The 21,256-nt window shown below is 40.7% G+C and overlaps 1 protein-coding gene across 1 annotated transcript in view; it reads right to left on the reverse strand.

Annotated features, from left to right (window-relative positions):
- DOCK8 (dedicator of cytokinesis 8) overlaps positions 1–20,981 on the reverse strand; it is a 237,257-nt gene extending 216,276 nt beyond the window's left edge. The window contains exon 1 of the mRNA XM_058431159.1: positions 20,835–20,981. Within this exon, the coding sequence (XP_058287142.1) occupies positions 20,835–20,887 (53 nt within the window). The 5' untranslated portion in view covers positions 20,888–20,981. The remainder of the gene's footprint in view (positions 1–20,834) is intronic.
- Between the last annotated feature and the right edge of the window lie 275 nt (positions 20,982–21,256).

The raw sequence follows: 21,256 nt of genomic DNA on the forward strand, positions 1-21,256 counted from the left end.
GAAATCATTACATTGAAGAGACATCTGCGCCCCCATGTTTCCTGCAGCATTTTCACAATAGCCAAGATATGGAATCAACTTACGTGTCTGACAATAAATGAAGGGATAAAGCAAATGTGGGATAGATATACAACGGAATGGTATCCATTAAAAAATGAAATCCTGTTATTTGCAGCAATATGGATGGAAATGGAGGACATTACACCAAGTGAAATAAGGCAGGAACAGAAAGTTAAACACTTCACGTTCTCACTCACATGGAGAAGCTAAAAAAACTTCGATCTCATAGTAGTAAAAAGTAGAACAGAGTTTACTGGAGGCTAGGAAGGGTAAGGGGAAGGGAAAGGTGGGAGACATTTGTTAAGGGATACAAAATTACAGCTACAACGGAGGAATACGTTCTAGTGCTCTATACTACTGTGGGATGAGGTAGTTAACAATAATGTATTGTGTCGTTTCAAATACTTAAAGGGAGGATATTGAACATGCCCAATACAAAGAAATGATTAGAGTTTGAGATGATGGATATGCTAATTGTCCTGATCTGATCACTATAATTATATGTACCAAAACATCACTATGTACCACTATGAATATGCACAATTATTATATGACAATTTAAAAAATAAAGTCAAAAAACAATTTGCTAGCTTTGTAATATCAAGGGAGTATTTAATGATTTATACAAATCATTTTCCCTTTTCTAAAAGAGGAAAGAGAAATAATATTTTTTAAGCATCTGTATGGTAATTTCCACATAGTCTCACTCAGTTCTCATAACAGCCCTATGGAATAGAATATTTTTTTATTTAAGAGATAAAGAATGAGACATTATCTGACATGATATATTAGTTTACGCACTTACAGATGATCTGTTTCCATCACTGGAATGTAAGTTTCATGAGGGCAGCAGGGTCTTTCCAAATCCCCAAAGTCTAACACAGTGCCTGGCACAAGTAAGTGCTCAAGAAATATCTGTCATATGAATGGATGAATTAATTAATTCATTAACAAGGGAATATAATAGTGAATTAAATAGCAGACTTAAATATAAGTAACGTGTAGCTCCGGCAATAAAAAGAAATTGTGCATAATACATTAATAGCTTCTTCTAGGTGACCTTATACTCATATTCTATATAACTTTACTTTCTTCAGGAAAATATACATTTAATTGCCTACAGAGGGCTAGTTTACGTGTTGGGTATAGCTGGAAATACTGGCAATGCATATGAAGATGGCCTCAAATAGGACCAAGATTACTCAGAAAAACATTCATAAAAAAAGAAAAACTGTGGCCACAAGGGAACTTAAGGAATTAATAGTATTTGTCCAAACAAAATACATCTTTAGGTTTGCTGACTGAATCATAATAATGGGTTTAGTTCCATTTTATGAGGTTGATTTGTTCCTGATAACATGTATAAAAGATTGACCTTGCCAGTTTGTACTTATTTGAACACAAACTACTTTTCAATAACTTTCCCCAAGACTTGAGGTAAAGTTCAGGGATGTTATAAGAAAAATATCTTTAACCTTCTTTTAAAGGCGGATGCCACACAAAACCTTGCAAAGGAAAACAAGGCAGCCACACATATCATTGGAGACCTTTGAGTCTGTGGTTCTATTTCTAGCATTTATCGTGAAGAATCATTAAAGAGGTAGGCAAAGATGAATGCATAAATTTATTCAGTGGTGTGCTGTTTCTGATGTGAATAACTGGAAATCAATGTAGCTCAATACAGAATGAGTTAAATTATGCTGTATCCTTACAATGGAATGTTATGCATTCATTAGAAATGTAATGCAAGAATATTTAATGACATGAAAAGCTGTTCGTGATATTTTTTAAATAAAAAAGCAGGATATGATACAAGATATAAGCATACTTCCAATTTTTTAGAAATATGTATGTATGTGTGTATCTGAAAAAATATAAATCAAGCTGTTAAAATGGTTAATAAGTCAAAGAGAGATAATTTTTAAAGTATTTGCTTATCTGCACTTCTGACTTTTCTATAATTTATATATACAGCTTTTGTAATAAGAAGCTATTCTTCATTTTAGGAAAGAATAGGAAACATGTTTGCAGGTCTCCAATCCCTGTCTACAGTTGCTATTCTTCAGGATCAATTGCTTCTTCTCCTTCCTGGTTCTGCTCTTTCAACATTTCCTTTCTTTCTCATCTCTCATATAAGTATTCCTGGTGATCATATTGCACACATTACTTAAGTGGCTCTATCAAATCACCTTTGTAGTCTCTTATAACTGTCAGGATGTTCCATAGAAGTTACTTTTTGCAAAAGGCAATCATGTGTATCTACCACATCTTTCAGTACCCAGAAAATGTGAGGTCCAGGGGAAATTTAAAGTCCAACTTTCCTTATTGCCTTTAAATCTCTTTCAAGTTTAGCATTAAGTGTGTGCAGTGTGTGCATGCATGTGTGTGTGCATGTGTATGTGCAACCATGCGTGTATGTGTGTATGTGTTTCAGAGGGATCAATTTTGTCAACTCTAAATACAGCAGGTTATCAAATAACGTTGTTTCATTCAAAGTCATTTGGTTATAACATTGGTGAGAAAACAAATCGATTCCTGGCTGGAGCCACCGTGTGTGTGAGTGTGCACGTTCTCCCGTGTAGGCTTTCTCAGGGTACTCCGGTCTCCTCGACATCCCAGACATGCACAGAATAGGTGAATTGGTGTGTCTAAATGGTCCCAGTGAGAGTGTGTGTGAGTGCGAGCTGTGATAGGATGGCGTCCTGGCCAGGATGGGTTCCAAACTTGGCCCTGGGTGGCTGGGATAGACTCTAGCCACCCACAATCCTGAACTGGAATAACTCAGCAAATAATTATTGTACTTGTTTGTATTAATTTTCCTTAAATGCAAGTATAGCTCACATTTATTTCAATGTTTAATATTAGGAGTCTTTTGGTCTTTATTTAGAAGTTCGGTGATATTTTGTAACTGGAAATACGTCATCACATATGTACTGGAACTTAACTCTTGCTTATATCCATTAGCCTGTGGCAAAATTGATTTTGCTTTATGTTGTTTTACATAAAGACACTGTTTCCAAGAACTTACTGACAACATTAAGTGAGGACTTACCATATAACCTCTGTGCTTCTAAATGAGCTGAAATCCTACTTTACATTATTATGGTGGCTGTTGTTTTAACCCTTCTCCATCTCCTATTTCCAGTTTATTTTACTTTGTCCATGTTAACTTTTTATTGTTTTTTTTGAGCATCTATCAAGTGTGGAACCCTGTGCCAGTTGTATTACACGTTACCTCAGAAACGTGGTACTTATACCCATTTTACAGATGTTTCATTAATGTGTCTTTAGCGCTCTTTGATTTGTGTAGCATTTTCATACTTTTTATTTCATTTGGTCCTATGATGTTGAACCAAATCTCGCTGAGAATCAGTGGAGCTGGGATGGAATCAAACTTGTATCCCAAAACTCAGACTCAAAGGTCTGCCCTGCTTTCTAGTAGTAGCAATGGCTCTGTGCATTGTTATTATTACAACCACTGCCAACATGAATAAGGCAGCCTGATTGTACAGATTATTCAATGATTAGAAGGTGAATAGAACAAGAGGAGTCAACAAACCGAAAGAAAAATAGTCACAAAAAGTAACATGACTCATCTTCTGCACTAAATCCTCCCCTACGGAGGAGGGGCTGGACTATAACTCAGCCATTCCACAAGTGGGAGTGAATGTTTTAGAATGTCCTCTGCCAGATCAGGAACATCTTGTTTTTTTCTCAAATAAAATATGCATTCTAAATTAATTGCTTTGTTTAAATATATGCTGTTTAAATATAAGTTGTTTAAAAATATCTCAATATTGTGGTTTTTCCTAAAATATTTTAAAATTGGTGGTTCTCAGGAAAATAACTGGCTGAACAACCCGGCTGCTTATCAATGTGTGGGATTTCTAGGAAGTCTTCAGTTGCACTTGCCACTTCCTGTGGCCTTGCCTGCAATTAGATTTTATTTTATTATTATTTTTTTTGAGACAGGGTCTTGCTCTGTCACCCAGACTGGAGTGCAGTGGTACAATCACAGCTCACAGAAGCCTCAACCTCCCAGGCTCAATTGATCCTTCAGTCTTGGCCTCCTGAGTAGCTGGGACTACAGGTGCATGCCACTATGCCTGGCTAATTTTTGTATTTTTTGTAGAGACTGGGTTTCACCACGTTGCCCAGGCTGGTCTTGAACTCCTGAGCTGAAGTGATCCACCTGCCTTGGCCTCCCAAAGTGCTGAGATTACACGTGTAAGCCACAGTGCCCAGCCCTTGCAATTGCAATTAGATTTTAAATGGTCTTGTTTCCTACCATCTTTCTGCCTGGCTGATAGGACAATGACACCTTGTATTCTTCTTGTCTCCTCCTGGGATCTCAGGTGCTTCAGCTGTACTCGTTTGGCTTTTGCTTTCCTTGTAGCTCCCACATCCAGATCCTTGTGACTAAAACAACACAGTTTTTATCTATCAGACAACAGCAAACCGCACTAGGTCTATACTGTTTATTGAACATTTTGGTAATGGCTTTTTCTTTGTGACTGGGCTTTTGTGGCACAGAAGGCTAGCTGCCCCCCAAAGACTTGTGCTCACCTTTCATAGCTAAGTGTTCCTGCTGGAAGTGCTGCCAGGCAAGAACTATAATATATTCCCCCAGCCCTCCTTGCAGATTGATGGATCTTGTAAGCAGTCCTCCCCAGGGGAGTGTGAGTAGAAGCCATGTGTCCCACTGTGGAGTGGAGGTATTTAAGAATTGGGCACACAATTTTTCACTCTCTCTTCTTCCTAGCCACTGGCTGAATGATGCCAACATAACCTGGAAGTCACAAGATGGTAGGGCTATAAGATAGAAGCAGCCTGGGTCCCTGAGTCACTGCTTGGAGGAGAATCACTTGACCTGCATCAGACTATGATATAAACATGAAACAAGTTTTCGTTGGTTTCGTTCACTGCGATTTTGAGATTGTTTGTTCTCACAGCTAGCTTACCTTGATTAATACTGGACCTAGAAGCCTCAATATTCCTCTTCTTTAAGCCAGGCTCCTGGAATTAGATGATTTGGACCTACTACAGGTACTAGTGGGATAGAGGTGCTATGATGCCATAGTGGAAGTTCTGTTACTAATCTACATCCACAGCAATTGTTGGAGGCCATGCAGAAACTACTAGTGGCCTATCAATATCCACTAGCCCCTTCATTCTAACTCAACCCTAGTTTTGTTGGGGGTGACAATGTGCCGGGCTAATGAACACTACATTTGCCAATTTGTAGGGAGAGCTAACACAGCTCTGAACAATGAAATACATAAACAAATGTCATTATGTGAGCTTCTAGAAGAGCTTCTTAATGGGAGCAAAGTTAGTTGACATGTCTTTTTTACCTTCTTTCTTCTTCCTATCTCCAATACTGATTCACTGCATAGAGTTTTAGGAGTCATCATGTGACCATGAGGATGAAAGCCACACACTAAGGATGGTGGGACACAAAGACACAAAGAACTGGAGTCTCCAGTGGTACCTTGGGGGCCATGACACCAAGCCTGCATGGCCAACCACTGGCATTCTTGTTATGTAAGAAAAAAATAAATAAACCCCTAATTTGTTTAAAGCATTAGATGGTTTGATTGGCTGTTACTTGCAGCAGCTAAAAGCAATCCTAATTGATATAGGGGTGATCCTTCTAAGACTGCCCACAGCACATGTCTTTCAGATATGTTAGTCTCTCTATCTCTATTTTCTTTTTCTACTCATTTTTAATTCTCCTATTCCAGAACTAACACTAGACAGCAGCAGTCATTGAGTTTCTAAGTTTATTTGGTAACTCTTGAGAATAAAGAGGTTGGTGACTCTTAATCATTTAATTTAGCCTCAAATCCTGCCTTTGGGGACATGTGGCAATTTTCAGGCACCTTCTCTCTCTGATACTCTCTTTTTTTAAATTTTATTATACTTTAGGTTTTAGGGTACATGTGAACAATGTGCAGGTTTGTTACATATGTATCCATGTGCCATGTTGGTTTGCTGCACCCATTAACTCGTCATTTAGCATTAGGTATATCTCCTAATGCTGTCCCTCCCCCCTCCCTCCTCCCCCCTCTCTCTGATACTCTCAAACCGCTGCTTTATCTCTGGACCAGACAGCTCTGCAATCTGGAGTCCATCAACGTAATTACGGGATTTAAGAGCATCTCAAGGGATTATTAAGTTCATATACCTGCCTCCAGGCAGGACTATGTTTAGCTCTTCCCGACATATAGTTGTCTTCATGTCTCTCACAAAGCATGATTCACTTGGTAACTTTAAAGGAGTCAATTTTATTTGGTCTCAGTTTCTGTGCCACTAAAATGGGTATTGTGATATAAGTAGGGAAAGACAAGACCTTCTGCTTAAACATTCTGAAATTTGAAACGGGATAGTATTAATTTTTTTGGTTGGGTGCTGTGGTTGGTTAAAAGGACCAACTATTTTGCAGCCCCTCCTATCAAGAGGTTGGTTCTATTCTCCTACTCTTTGAAGCCGAGTTGCCTCATGACTTGCATTAACCAATGAATGTGGTGGAAGTGACATTGGAGAGTTCTAGACTTAAGCCTCAAGAAGCCTTGCAACTTCCACCTTCATTCTCTTAGAACGTTCCCTTTACCAGTTAAGAATGCAAAGAAGACCAGCTAGGTTTCTGAACAACAAGAGACCATGGGAAGAGGGAAAGCTCAGTCAACAGTCAGCACCAAGGCCTTGGACTTGTGAGTGAGCCCATCTTAGACCCTACAGCTTCACTTCAGCCACCCGATAATGGCAGCCATATGAATGTCTACAGGAAGACCAGCAGAATAACTGTCCAGCTGAGCCCAGCCCAAATTGCCAACCCACAGAACTGTGAGAAATAATAATGGCTGTTTTAAGTCACTAAATTTTGGGGTGGTCTGTTAGTTTCCCAGGACTACTGTAACAAATTACCACAAACTGGATAGCGTAAAACAAAAGAGATTTATTTTCTCAGAGTTCTGAAGGCCAGAAATCTGAACTCAAAGTGCGAGTAGGGCCATGCTCCCCTGAAAAATGTTGGGGAGGCAAAATTCAGCACACAGTAGGTGGTTTGTAAATAGAAAAATATAATTATAAAAGTACTCTTTCCTGTAATTTTTCAACTTTAAACAATGAAGATAAATTTAAAAATAATAAAATTTTAAATAGTACCATGTTCTGAAAGGTAGTATGTCAGTGTCATGAGAGTTTCAAAATCTCCTGTAAAAAGTATCTAAATAGAATATTTTACTTATTGTTAGAAGTCTTAATGCTGGTGCAAAGCAAAATTTGTTGCATATTAAACAGCATAGGGTCTCTTGAATAACTTTACCCATATGTAAGAGTTTTTTTGGGGAATAAAACACATCCTTCCTCTGTAAGATCAGCACATCCTTTGTTCAGCATTGTGTGTCATATTTGTGTAAAAGTCACAGCCTTGTAGGGGCCTTCTGGTTACCACTTGTCCCATTTCTCTTCTGCCTCATCCAAGCTTTCTAAAGGAGTGGCCTCCACCAGCTTCCTCTATTTCCTCTGCATGGACTCCCTCTATAACCTTATGAAACCTGACTTCCTTCCCCACAGCTCCGCTAAAACTGCTAATTCAGAGGTTTTCAATGACCACCTTCAGGGCAAATCTAATGGCTCTTTGCCCTCATAATTTGGCATGTGATCTTTGTAACTACCCTCCTAGCTCTCTTTTCTGATACTACAACGGTCTGCCATGTGTTGGCCAAATCCCCCCTCCTATCTTTTTGTATCTCTTCTTTCTTGTCTGGATTGACAGTGACTCTTCCTCTAGGCCCATTCCTCTTTTCTTCCCCTTATACTTTCCATTTAGAAAATTTACCCATTCTTCAGTCCCAATCTCCACCTCATAGATGACTTTTTAATCAACATTTTCCATCCTGACCTACCACTGATACCCCAAGCCTGTATTTCAAGCTGCCCAATAGAAATGTTCTGTATTTTATGTTCATCTGTGTTAGGGTGGGCTAGGTTATGGTGAGATAACAAACAATCCAAAAATCTCAGTGGTTTATAAAAACAAAGACCTTCAGAGGGCAGCTGCAGCTCTGCTTTAATCATCTTTACTCCAGGGTGCAGGATGACAGATCACCCACCACCTGGAACGCTGCAGATTGTTTAGAATAGGAGAAAGATAATGTGACAAAGCCCAGGCTATCTCTTCACCTCCAAGTGACCACATCACCTTCTACAGGTGAAAAGTAAAATCCTCCCATAGGGAGGGACAGCAAATATATGTAAATGTACAGTCTACTATGTCGTCTTAAACAAAACCTCTACAAGGGAAGTAAAAAATCATCCTCCCAAAACTAACTCTAATTTCCAATTTTCATAATTTCTCATGGGCATCATCCTTATCGCATTTGACCAGGATGGAAATCTTGTGCCATTTATTTTATAGTTGCTTCTTCTACCAATTACAAAAGCATTCTTTGAGGAAAACTTGCAAAATATGCATGCACGCATACACTCATACATGCATGTCCCAAGTACACAAAAGTCATCGATAATTCTACTACCCAGAGATAACACTCATGACATATTGGTGTATGTCTTTCTGGTTCTCTCCTTGTTATATGTATTGATCATTTATCTCTGTAGAGAGTTATGCATATACTTATTTTTTAATTAAAATGATACCATATTATGCATATAGCTTTGTGGCTATTAAAAACTTATCAACATCATATCAATATTTTTTTCCTTCTTATGTAAAAATATGTTTGGTATTGACTTGCAAATTTAAATATCCAGCCTTGACTTCTCCCGTGAGTTTCAGATTCCTAAATAAAACTGCATAGTAGGTAATTCTACTTGAATGTCTAACATGCATCTTAGACTCCATATGTCCCCAGTTAAACTCTTGATTCACCCTAAAAACCTGCTTCTCCTCCAGTCTTTTCAATCTCTATTAAAAGCATCAATATTCAACCCTGGAGACATCTTGATTTCTCTTTTTTTTTTTTTCATTGCCCCACCTCATATCTAATTCGTCAGCCCTAGCTCCAGAATGTATCCCATAGCTGCCTGTTTCTCTCCTTCTCAGCTCTGCTCTCTAGTTTTGCCATCGTCATCTTTCCTCTGGATTCTCCACTGCCTCCCAGCTGGTTTCCTTGCTTCCACTCCTTACTCCTTTGTACAATAGATCTTTTAAACACAAAAGTCAATCACATCATGCCCTGCTCCATAAACCATCCCATTTGATATGGTTTGGCTTTGTCTCCACTCAAATCTCATTGTGAATTGTAGCTCCCATAATCCCCACATGTTGTGGGAGACAACTGAATCATGGAGGCAGGTTTTTCCCCATGCTATTCTCATGATAGTGAATAAGTCTCATGAGATCTGATGGTTTTATAAAGGGCAATTCCCCTGCACACGCTGTCTTGCCTGCCACCATGTAAGATGTGCCTTTGCTCCTCCTTTGCCTTCTGCCATGATTGTGAGGCCTCCCCAGCCATGTGGAACTGTGAGTCCCTTAAACCTTTTTTTCTTTACAAATTATCCAGTCTTGGGTATTTCTTCATAGCAATATGAAAATGGACTAATACACCACTGCACTTAGAATAACATTTAAATTTTTTCCATTGCCTTTAAGGCTTTTATGTGATTCGGTCTTTGCTAACTTCCCCCATCAGCTCTCCTCCTCTCCCCTCATTCACTCCACTAGAGACAGACCAGTTCTTGCTTTTCTTCCAACACATCAAACTTACTCCTGCCCCAGCCATGTACTTGGTCATTACCCTGCTTGGTCCTGGCTCAGAGGTTTTTCTCTAAGAGACGCTTTCCTTGACCATCCTATCTAAAGAATCCATGCCCTCTCAATGGCCCTTTTACATTCTCTGCATCACACTTATTTTATCTGATGTTTCCTTGTTTGTTTACAGTTTATTTCTTCACTGTCTCCCCATTGGTATATTACTTTTTTTAGAATAAGAAGCCTGTCTATCTTATTCATGACTCTATCTCCGGCACTTAAAATAGTGCCAGGCACATAGTAGGCTATAAGCAATATGCATGAAATGAATGAATGAATAAGTATGTAGTTGTTTCCCACATCTAGCTGATTCCTTCAAACTGTCTGCAGAAGCAGGCCCTTTTTTTCCATTCTGATGACCCAGTCTAATCCCAGATCTCACTACCTCACGTAGGAACGACTGTGGCTCCCTCCTCACTCTTCCCCTGGAATCCCTTCCAATGCCTTCTGCACACTGCTAGCTATTCTTCCCACCATGTTTGTTTCATCTGTGAGTCCCGTCCCTTCAGGGCCCAGCTGAGGCTCATCTCAGAGCTGTTGCCCTACTGCAGCCAGGGCTACAGACTTGTCTCTCTCTCAGTTTTTTTCCTTACCCTTCCCCAGCCACACAATCAAACACTGTTCCCCATGCTCTCTAACTTTTGCATTTATAGTCACCCGCTCACTCCAGCTGGATTCTGAGGGCATAGGCTGCTTGTCTGTTTGCGTTTTAAATCTCCCATAATACCTAGAGAAAGTCATAGGCAATCGATAAAATATCTTGTTGATTTGAATGAAATTATTGGACAGAGAATAAGATAGAGGAGGTAAATTGGACACCCATCTGAAGGGATTTGTGAGACCAGGTAGTTATTTGGAATGAAAGAGTAAGATATTAAACCAGCCAGCATGTCAACAGGTGGGTGATAGTCTTGTTCCCACAGACGACAGATGGCCATCATCTTATAACAACATGTATGTTAACCAGCAGATAAGGGACTCCTGCGTTGTCAGTGGACTTTGAGCCTGAGTTTTTCTACTTGCATAAGTGAAAGTGGACTGCAATGCTAGTGTAAATGCCGTACGATGACTAGTACCCCTTAGGGAGCTCCAGTTTGCCTTCCTAGGAAATCACAGACCCCAAGTGTAATTTCCTAAGGACAGCCCAACTTCTCTAGAGTGCTCATATTGCACAGCAGAAAGCTGAGTAGAGAGAACTCAAAAAGGTCTGCCAAAGAAGGTTTTGGCTGTGTCCTGAATATTGCTCTGTATGGCAGCGAGAAGAAGCAGCGATTTAGGAAAAAGTATTTCTACCAGTGGCAGCAGAGGGACTGGGCCTCCCTGAGCGAAACAGGAGAGTCAAGCTTGACCATTCAGTCATACGAAGGCCAAAATATCCACTTCAAGACTTCTGAGCAAATATCACATCTTCTTTTTGCTAATGTGCATACTTTCCTTAATTGAGTCTCCAAGCAATGAGGTAGAATTTTTATTTTGTGTTTTAAAACCATCTATTTAAAAATAAACATGTTATGGACTCAACTGCTTATCTTGGGTCAAATGCAAATCGCGGGTACATTCTCTGGGGGAGAAAAATCTTTTTGAAAAATTTCCTGGTGATTTCAGGAAATGAGTAAGTGGTTATAATATTAAGGAGTAATTGAAAAACACTGTCAGAATGAACAGTTCTAAATAACTGTTGTTCTTTATAGTTTCCTGTATGCAGTACCATGCAATTTATTCTGATAAAGCTGTCTTTCTGAACTCACTTTTGGAACTCCTCTTTGCAATTACTTTCAGAACTTTTTGACAAGGTACCTAAAAATTAGCTCCATTACTTCACGGCTATATCTTACCTTTAACCGAAGCTGATATTATTTTATTTAATAAGCTTGCTTGAGTGCTAATGACTCTGGATCCCTCCAGAAGCTATACCATATATTGTTTATGGATATGCATATACACACACACCCCAAAAGTACACCTTTGTGTTAGCACTCTCAGGGAGCAGCAGGGAGAACAGAAATGGGCAACGGAATAACAGGGACTTCACATTTATCTGTAATGTTCTCTTTTTTAATTAAAAAAAAAAACAACTAAAGCAAAAGTGACAAAATGTTAAACAGGTGTTAATTCTGTTAAGTGGAGACCCTTAGATACTTGCCATATTATCATCTGTATTTTTTATATTTTTTGAAACTTTTCAAATAATAAAGCAGATTCTCCCTAAAAAAAAAAAAAGAGATTTTAAACCACCAAGCTTCTTTTTAAAAATAAATGTACTCCAGTCCCTGAGAATAATTCTAAAAGGATTTCCAAAAATGTTTTGGATAATGCTATTATCCCTAGTGGCATGACCCCAGAGAGGAATACTTTGAAGTCATGGAGAGCTGTGAGGCCAGGGAAAGTGCCTTTCTTTTTCCAGCTCTCAATTTTGAGTACATCTCCTTGCCCCTTGTAGGCAGGCCCGTGACCCACTTGTCTTTGTATTTCTGGGGCTTAGCACAGCACTTAGAACACAATAACCCTCAATGGCTGGCATGAGTGAATAAATGAATGAACTAACCAGCCTAGGACTTACAAGCCTACTAACTTACGAAGAGATGGGAGTGAGGCAGTGGAGTTGATTAACTTCTGTTTTTCTTAATTTAGTTCCAGTTCAGCTATTTGTATTTTTGGTCTCTATCACAGAAGAACAATGAATTTTCCCCTTTAATGAGAATGACAGAAGTCGAAGTTTTTTGAGGTTTCTGAGCAGAGTGGTACTACTCTTTCCTTTTAGCCCCAGAAACCAATTCTAGAAGAAAAGGAACATTAAAAAAAAAGTATGAAAGAGGTCCATACTCTCTATTCTCTCATCCAAGTGAAAACACATGCAATGAGTTATGTAATCTGGAATCTTATTTTGCGATAGAAAGGGATTCTGATTTTCCATTTGCTATTTTATTTAAAAGGGCTATGGCTTAGGCACCCAAAGGAGGACGTAGATTGGATTACATTGTTAAGCAAAGTAAAAAGCACAGTTTAAAGTCTGGCAACTAGAGTTTACAACAAAATTAAGAAATAACTAAGTTGTTTGAACAATCTACCTTTATCATTAATCCACCTTTTAAAGGAACAGAAGCAGAAAGTGAAAAAGGATAGAGGTTCTCACCATTTATGGTTGCATGTAAGGCAAAGAAAAAAGGAGAAATGCATGACTATTTTAATCCCTAAAGAATGACTTCAGAGTTCACTCTCTGACCTAGGAGAGAAGCTAAACAGGAAGAGGTTACAGGCATTTAAGAGAAGAGGTCAACACTGGCAAATAAAGATTTAAAAGAATGATATAACTTGGTGGGGGTGTGAATGTGGGGAAAGGAGCGTTCGTAGGGCCACTGGTAGGAGCAGAAACAGGTATACCTTTTCTGGGAGTCAATTTGGCAGTCAAAAGCTTGAAAAATGTTTCTTTCCTATGACCAAACAATTATACTGTTAGAAATTTGTAAGGAGGTGTTTGCACTAGCACAGAAAAAGGTATGTATAAGACTGCTTCATCAAACTCTATACACTATCATGAAAAGTTAGAACCTATCTCTTTTGGTTTTTTGTTTGTTTTTTTTTTTGAGACAGGGTTTCACTCTGTGGCCCAGGTTGGAGAGCAGTGGCGCAATCATAGCTCACTGCAGCCTCAAACTCCTGGTCTCAAGTGACCCTCCCACCTCAGCCTTTCATGTAGCAGGGACCATAGACATGCACCACCCTGTCTGCCTAATGTTTTGTTTGCTTTTTGTAGAGATGGTGTCTCACTTTGTTGCTCAGGCTGGTCTTAAACTCCTGGGCTTAACTGATTCTCCTGTGTCTGCCTCCCACAGCACCGAGAGGCAGGTTCCAGGCATAAGGCACTGTGCCCAGCCTGGAACCTATCTTCATGCCCAATAATAGAAAATTAATTTAATAAATCATTTTACATCTAATCAACAGGATTTTATACAGCCTATGTAAATTATAATGTAGCTCTGTATTGATTTACATGCAGAGTTGTTCATGATTTTTTTTTTTTTTTTAATGAGACAGAGTCTCGCTCTGTCACCCAGGCTGGAGTGCAGTGGTGCGATCTTGGCTCACCGCAACTTACACTTCCCAGGTTCAAGCGATTCTCCTGCCTCAACCTCCTGAGTAGCTGGGACTACAGGCACCTGCAACCACACCTGGCTAATTTTTTTTTTTTTTTTGTATTTTTAGTAGAGATGGGGTTTCAACATGTTGGCCAGGCTGGTCTCAAACTTCTGACTTCAAGTGATCCACTCACCTTGGCCTCCAAAAGTGCTGGGATTACAGGCACGAGCCACCGTGGCCAGCCCTCCTGTGTACTTAAATCATCTCTAGATTATTTATAATACCTAACACAATGTCAACGCTATGTAAATAGTTATTATACTATATTATGTATGGAATAATGACAAGAAAGAAGTCTGTACATGTTCATTACAGATGCAACCATCTACATTTTTTCCCAAATATTTTTGATCTGTGGTTGGCTGAATCCAGGGATGTGCAACCCACAGATGTGGAGGGCCTGCTGCACTTTCCTATCTGTGATGATGAACATGAGAATAGACAGCTGGAGAAACTGGTTCTGTTGCCATCATTTCTCCTTTCTAATCTTGTGTTTAATTGTAATGCAGTGGGACATGACATAATGTCTTGTACCCCAGGCCAACTTTATCAATTTGCTTAGTTTCACCAGAAATGCATCAACATGTGTTCATATATACTTTCAGAGGTGTCAATCTGTTTTTGGTCTATACCCCCCCGGTTGTCGATACAGCAAATGGGACCACTACTGTACCAACTCCAGAAGCATAGGAACCACACTTAAACACACTATCTAAATTTCATGTGTTTACCTAGAGCCCAGAGAGCCTTTCTGCTGCTGACTGTGTAAGAAATTAGACTAGACCAGCCTGAACAACATGGTGAAACCCTATCTCTACTGAAAATAGAAAAATTAGCCAGGCGTGGTGGTGCGCACCTGTAATCTCAGCTACTCAGGAGGCTGAGGCAGGAGAATCGCTTGAACCCAGGAGGCAGAGGTTACAGTGAGCCAAGATGGTGCCACTGTACTCCAGCCTGGGTGACAGAGCATGACTGTCTCAAAAAAAGAAAAAAAAAAAAACCAGAAAGAAATTAGACTAGCTGCTTGTGGGAACAGCAGTAGCACATTCCTGTTGCTTTAACCCTTTATCAAATAGGCCAAACATTAATAAGCACCTGCCACTGAAAAAAACTAAATGCTTTTGTTTCTTAGCTTTCTCAGCAAGAAGTCTGAGTATGGTCACATCCCTACCTTCTCATGATCCCTTAAAGAGGATGGAAAGTTGAGGTGTTTTTAACATCATCCCATTCTATCACTACCTTTATGGGGAGTTGAGATGGGAGACTCGGTCCCCTGAGTTCTTCATCTTTCCCTGGGTAACTACATGTTACTACGTTTTCTTTCCACTGGTCTATGAAGAAGTAAACATTAGCTTCATCAATATATGTAAATGGTCAGAACTCAAAGAACTCCAAATGAAGAAAATTCACCCTGGTAGAAGGTTATTTCAGCATACATTTTGTAAGGCATCTTCAGAATAGCACTAGATGCCTAAAGCACTAATGGACCTTTTCCAAGAATCTGGAAGGAACCGATTCTAAATGTGAAAGACCAAAAATTCTGAGTCTGATTGCCCAAGCCCCTCTATTGGTCTTTGGTCTAGAACACATCAGACAAATAAAGCAATTCCTGAAAGCACACTACTTCACTCTGCCAGCCACCCCAACTACTGAGGAACAGCTCTGCTGTCACTGCAGATACACATCTATACATTTCAATACATGTATTTTTATGCTTGTATTATCTTTGCAGATAAAATTAGCAAATAATTCTCAGAAAGCTCTCTGTAGCTCATTGTGCTCTGGTTGTTATGCCCAAAATTATTGGGGTTGTTCCTTTTTTTTTGAAATAGAGTCTCGCTCTGTCACTCAGGCTGGAGTGCAGTGGCGCAATCACTGCTCACAGCAGCTTCAACTTCCTGGGCTCAAGTGATCCTCCCACTTCAGCCTTCCAAGTAGCTGGGACCACAGGTGCAAGCCACCACACCTGGCTAATTTTTGTATTATTTGTAGAGACAGGGTTTTGCTATGTTGCCCAGGCTGGTCTCGAACTCCTGGGCTCAAGCCATCTACCAGCTTAGGCCTCCCAAAGTGCTAGGGTTACAGGTGTGAGCCACCATGCCCAGCCTGTGGTTGTTCTTAAACGCTATCTTTATGTAACTTTATTCTCTCTTCTTGCCGCCTTGTTTTTGTCTTTCATAAAATCACTCTCTGATGATGATTATTATGCCTAATACTTTGTTCCTTTTTTATTTTTTATTTTATTTTATTTTGAGGCAGAGTCTCACTCTGTCACCCAGGCTGGAATGCAGTGGCACATCTCAGCTCACTGCAGCCTCCACCTCCCAGGTTCAAGCAATTATCCCACCTCAGCCTCCCAAGTAGCTGGGATTATAGGTGCACGCCACCACACCTGGCTAATTTTTGTATTTTTTAGTAGAGACGGCGTTTCGCCATGTTGGCCAGACTGGTCTTGAACTCCTGACCTCAGGTGATCCCCCCGCCTTGGCCTCCCAAAATGCTGAGATTACAGGCATGAGCCACTGCACCCTGCCCTGTTTGCTCCTTTTCTGAAAGGATGAAATGAAGGTATATAAAGTTCTTAGCACAATATATAGCACATACTAAATAATCAATAAATGTTACTTATTATTATTTTAAAATAAAACTGAGATGGCAGCAAGGTATAATGATTAAAAGAGAAGATTCTGGAGCCAGGCTGCCTGCATTTGAATCTCAGGTGTGAGCTTAATTACTTGTTTGTGACTTTGGACAATTTCTATAGCTTCTCTGCACTCAGCTTCTCCATCTGTAAAACGGAGATAGTCATCGCTCCTATTTCATAGAGGTGAATGAGTTATGATATGTAAATATTTAGAACTGTCTCTGCCACATAGAAAGTATTCTAGAAGAGTAAGCCATTATTTTTTCTTCCTTTCAATCCTGACTATCCACAAGAGGGTTAATGTTTTTTCTGCATTCTACACTTTCGTCCTCTTTATCCAAGGTTCCTATTTTACTTTAATATTTGATCAAATTTTACATATATTCTGTATTTGAAAGACACTAAGATTTTGTTTAATAAATTTTCAGAGTACTAGTAATAATTTTGATAATCTACAAAGGCACTAAATTCCAGTAAGAAAAAAGGCAATTAATAAGACTAGATGTTCCTACAAGTACCGTGTTATGACATTTAATGCAGCAGCACCTGAAATCCCAAACGCAAACGTTATTATGAACTGCCTAACTTAGATCTAGTCTTTCCTTGGCACGCAAGTCACCAACAATAAAATGGAAATGAAGACAAGTATATAGCACTTACAAGAAAATTAATTTCACCTTTCTGCCTCAGAAACATTCAGTGATGGGTCCTTTCTCTTATATCTTCCTGAGCTGCGGGTTCTAGCGAAATGCTTAACGATAACAAGTTATACAGTTACACTTGGCGCTCAAAACCAAACAAGTCCCATATGATGACTTACAACACATGAAATTTAGAATTTATAAGAGCATGAGAGGCCAGCGCCAACAGAATTTAAAGACTGTGGGCTTCTTCTCAGATAGTGAGTCTGCTCACTCCTTTTGGAGACTGTTGTGGACAGAACTGAACTCTTTACAAATAACATTTTTAATACATCAGATTTGAATACTTCATTAACAGGAAGCACACTGGTTTTATCCCACAAATATTTTTAAGGCATAGTTTACACCATTCTGAGTAGTAAGGTGAAAAACATGAGCACATGCTGAATGTACTAATGGCTATATTTCAACACAGTCTTACTTTTGGAATTTGATCTATTTAAAAAAAATAATAGAGAGGCACGTAAGGGAAAACATTTCTTTTCCACCTTCAACATTGCAAAACATCACATTGTTAATGTTTATATTTTAAACACTAATCAGAAGAAACAGAACACTTTGCCAATGCTGCTACCAAAATGATGATTTTTTAAAAATTAATTCCCCTCTTGCTTTAAGGGAAATTCTTGGGATACATGCATCAAAATAACAATAGGCCCAAGTAAGAACACAGTCTTTGGAGCAGTTTGCAATCCCAGCTCCGCCATTGCTGGTTGTATGGTCTTGAAAAAATTACATGGCCTTGTGCAGCTGTATCTCCAAGATTCCTTTTCCTCTTCTGTACAAGACTTCATGAGTTTGATAGGCTTTTTGTGAGAATTTAATCATAAAATCCATCAACTGTATAATATAGTGTCTGGGACACAATAAGTAAACAATAAATGGTGAAATTAAATGATATATTAATACTAGGTAGGTCCTTATTAATCTGTTGCTTTGAATAATAATTTCTGCCAAGCTCCTTAGCATAACTCTCCCACACAATACACAGAGTGCTTCAAAAAGGAAAACAGAACTCTAAGAATAGGAATTTCCAATCCATTTTCTTGCCTGAGGATTATAGAACATTTTATACTTTATTTAATTTGAGGGGGCTCTTCTTGATCAGATTTCATCACATATTTTCTTCCATTGAATGTGTTTTGTGTTCTCAGTACCGGATGGAAGGCACAGGAGGGGAAACATTGGCCCCAAGAAAGCTCCCAGCCAGCCACTGGCATCTCCATACCCAACCCAAACTGATCTCTGCCTGAAGCTCTCCAACTTCAGCTTTCCTTCCTACCTTTCCATCTTAGGCACTCAAAGTTGGTGATGATGGAGATGACGACAGCAATGAAGCTGATGGTAATGTTAACGATGGTAACTAAAAATTATTTAGCATTTATTGTGAGCCAGACACTACAAGCTACATGCAATCAACATGAAAATCATTAACAAGACATTTTGCATTATTTTTTCTGTACTATCTCTAAATTCCAATGTGTATTTTACACATCTAGCACTTGGCAGTTCAGACTTTGTACCTATTATTCATTTAATCCTCCCCACAGTCATAAGAAGTAGGTACTATGATTATCGCTACTTGGCATATAAAGAAACCAAAACTTAGAAAAGTTAAGTAACATGTCCAGTGTTGCACAGTGACTTTGTAGCAGACAGCCAATTTGCAAGCAGATCAGACACTAACCAGGGCCTTTATTCTTAACCCCTAGGTGACACTGAACCCGCAGCTGCTTGCAAGACTGCCTGTAGGATTAGTCCAAGTCTTGGCCACTCACCCCAGATCAACCCTGCCCAACCCGATAGTTTCTAACATCTTTCTGCCCAAGTCACATTTCCTGACCTAAAATTCGCAAAGACAGAGGAGCAGTAGCTATGGCAAATAATACACCCATCAGTAACTTCAGTTTGATTCCCTATACTCCCTGAATGAATTGCCCCTCCTGGCATGCAACAGCTATGAACCCTAATGTAGAAAAAAATTCCCATAGGGAGATCCCTGATATACTTCATGCCTTATTTTTGCTTTTTTTTGTCTGTTTTTTGAGACAGGATTTCACTCTCTCACCCAGGCTGGAGTGCAGTGGCATGATCACAGCTGTGATCCTCCTGGGCTCAAGCGATGCTCTTGCCTCAGCCTCTTGAATAATAGCTGGGGCTACAGGTGCATGCAACCACACCTGGCTAATGTTTTAAAGTTATTTTTTGTAGCTACAGGGGTCCCACTATGTTGCCGAGGCTGGTCTCAAACACTGGGCTCAAGTAATCCTCCCATCTGGGCCTCCCAAATTGCTGAGATTAGAGATGTGGGCCACGGCACCCAGCCTCTTTATGCCTTTTGACTAGTACCTTTTGGCCTCCAACATTAATATGCAATACACATAAATAATTAAACTCATTTTACAGATGACGAAATAGTAAGGTAAGCAAAACAGTTTGCTGGCAGTTACATATCAAGTGGAAATAAAATCGTCAATAAAGCTCAATATGCCCTCTAGAAGACCTTACCGCCTTGTTTTTCTGGGCTTTTAATTCCTTGTTCAAACCTCTTCACATACTAACAGCACAAAGATGAACCTACGGTGGAATCCACCTTTCACAGGCTCAGCTAAACGAAGATTAACAAATCAGACAGCCCTGTGGGCAATAGAATAAGTTGACACTTCAGAATGAGTTTCCTATTATCTTTTAACTAGACAGTCTAGCTTCCTCAGGGCAAGACAAAAATGTCCCAACTACTTGTCAGCAGTTTTCAGTGGAGGAAAAACTGCACTTAAAGCACCTTTACTGAGAACTTTGAGCAGTAAATGTGTTTACATTTAGTTTGTGCAACTTTGATTAGGAATTGGATGGAGCTGGGATCCCCCAGTCCTTAGTTTTTTGCTGGAGTCCTGTAAATCTCAAAATGTCAGCCACGGGCCATTCCTTTTCGTTTATTTAAGTGGAGGTTTTTAAAAAATCACTTTTTCCACTTCATGGCTCCTTTGGACCAGGGTATAAAAATAGCGATGCCACCAGGAGCCAAACTCTTTCTGGAATAATGAAGCAGTAGAGGACAGAGCCCTGCTCAGGACAACAGAAGTCTTGCAGCCTGCCTCAAACGCAACTCTCATTTCAGCCACTTCACTTCTTTCCCTCCGCTCAGACTTGCCTCAAAGGAAGGAGCCGTTTATGAGACGCTCCGTGGCGAGCCCAACACGGTTACCCCGGCGCCTATCACCCTCCTGGGACCCGGCCACCTGTAAGAACCTGGAGGGCGGGAGCGGGCGAGGTTGTTCGGAGAAGCGATCCCCGGTGGCTGAGGACATCCAGGAGCATTCTCGGGGAGGACCTAGCCGGGCCCAGCGCAGGACCCACCGCCGCAGCCTCGGGAACCGGGCGCCCCAGGTCTCAGGCGCGCCTCGCCGCGGACGCAAAGGGACTCGTCCGGCCCCGGCCCCCGCAGCGATGCTCCGCGCCACGCCAGTGCTGGGCTGTGCGGCCGCGACCTGCCGCGCCGCGGGGGGCGTCTTACCTGTTGATCTTGAGCGCGAACGCGCGGCGCTCTGCGCTGGGCAGAGTGGCCATGGCCCGCCGGCGGGTCGGCGGCTTCTAGGGTCGCGGGGTGCGGAAAGCGGGGGCCCGGCGCGCCGCAGAGTAGCCGCGGAGCATGCCCAGCCGAGCGCAGACCTCCTCTGTCAGTGGGAGCTAGAAACTTCCGCATTTCCACCTTCTACTCTGAAATCACCGCGGGGGAGGGCCCGAGCTCCGAGCAGCGACGGCCGGCACCGCCGCCCGGCCTGGCACGCAGGCAGCGGCGGGCGAGGAGGGCGTGGACCCAGCGCGGAACTGGCCTCCGGATACTGGGGCAGACGGCGCGCTCTGCCCGGGGCCGCTGACCTCCGGCAGAAAGGAGCGCGGGCGGACGACAGGCGACCACGGAGCGCAGGCCGGAAA

This window comes from Hylobates moloch, unplaced genomic scaffold (assembly GCF_009828535.3).
Source record: "Hylobates moloch isolate HMO894 unplaced genomic scaffold, HMol_V3 SCAFFOLD_19, whole genome shotgun sequence".
In the NCBI taxonomy this organism is placed as follows: Eukaryota; Metazoa; Chordata; class Mammalia; order Primates; family Hylobatidae; genus Hylobates; species Hylobates moloch.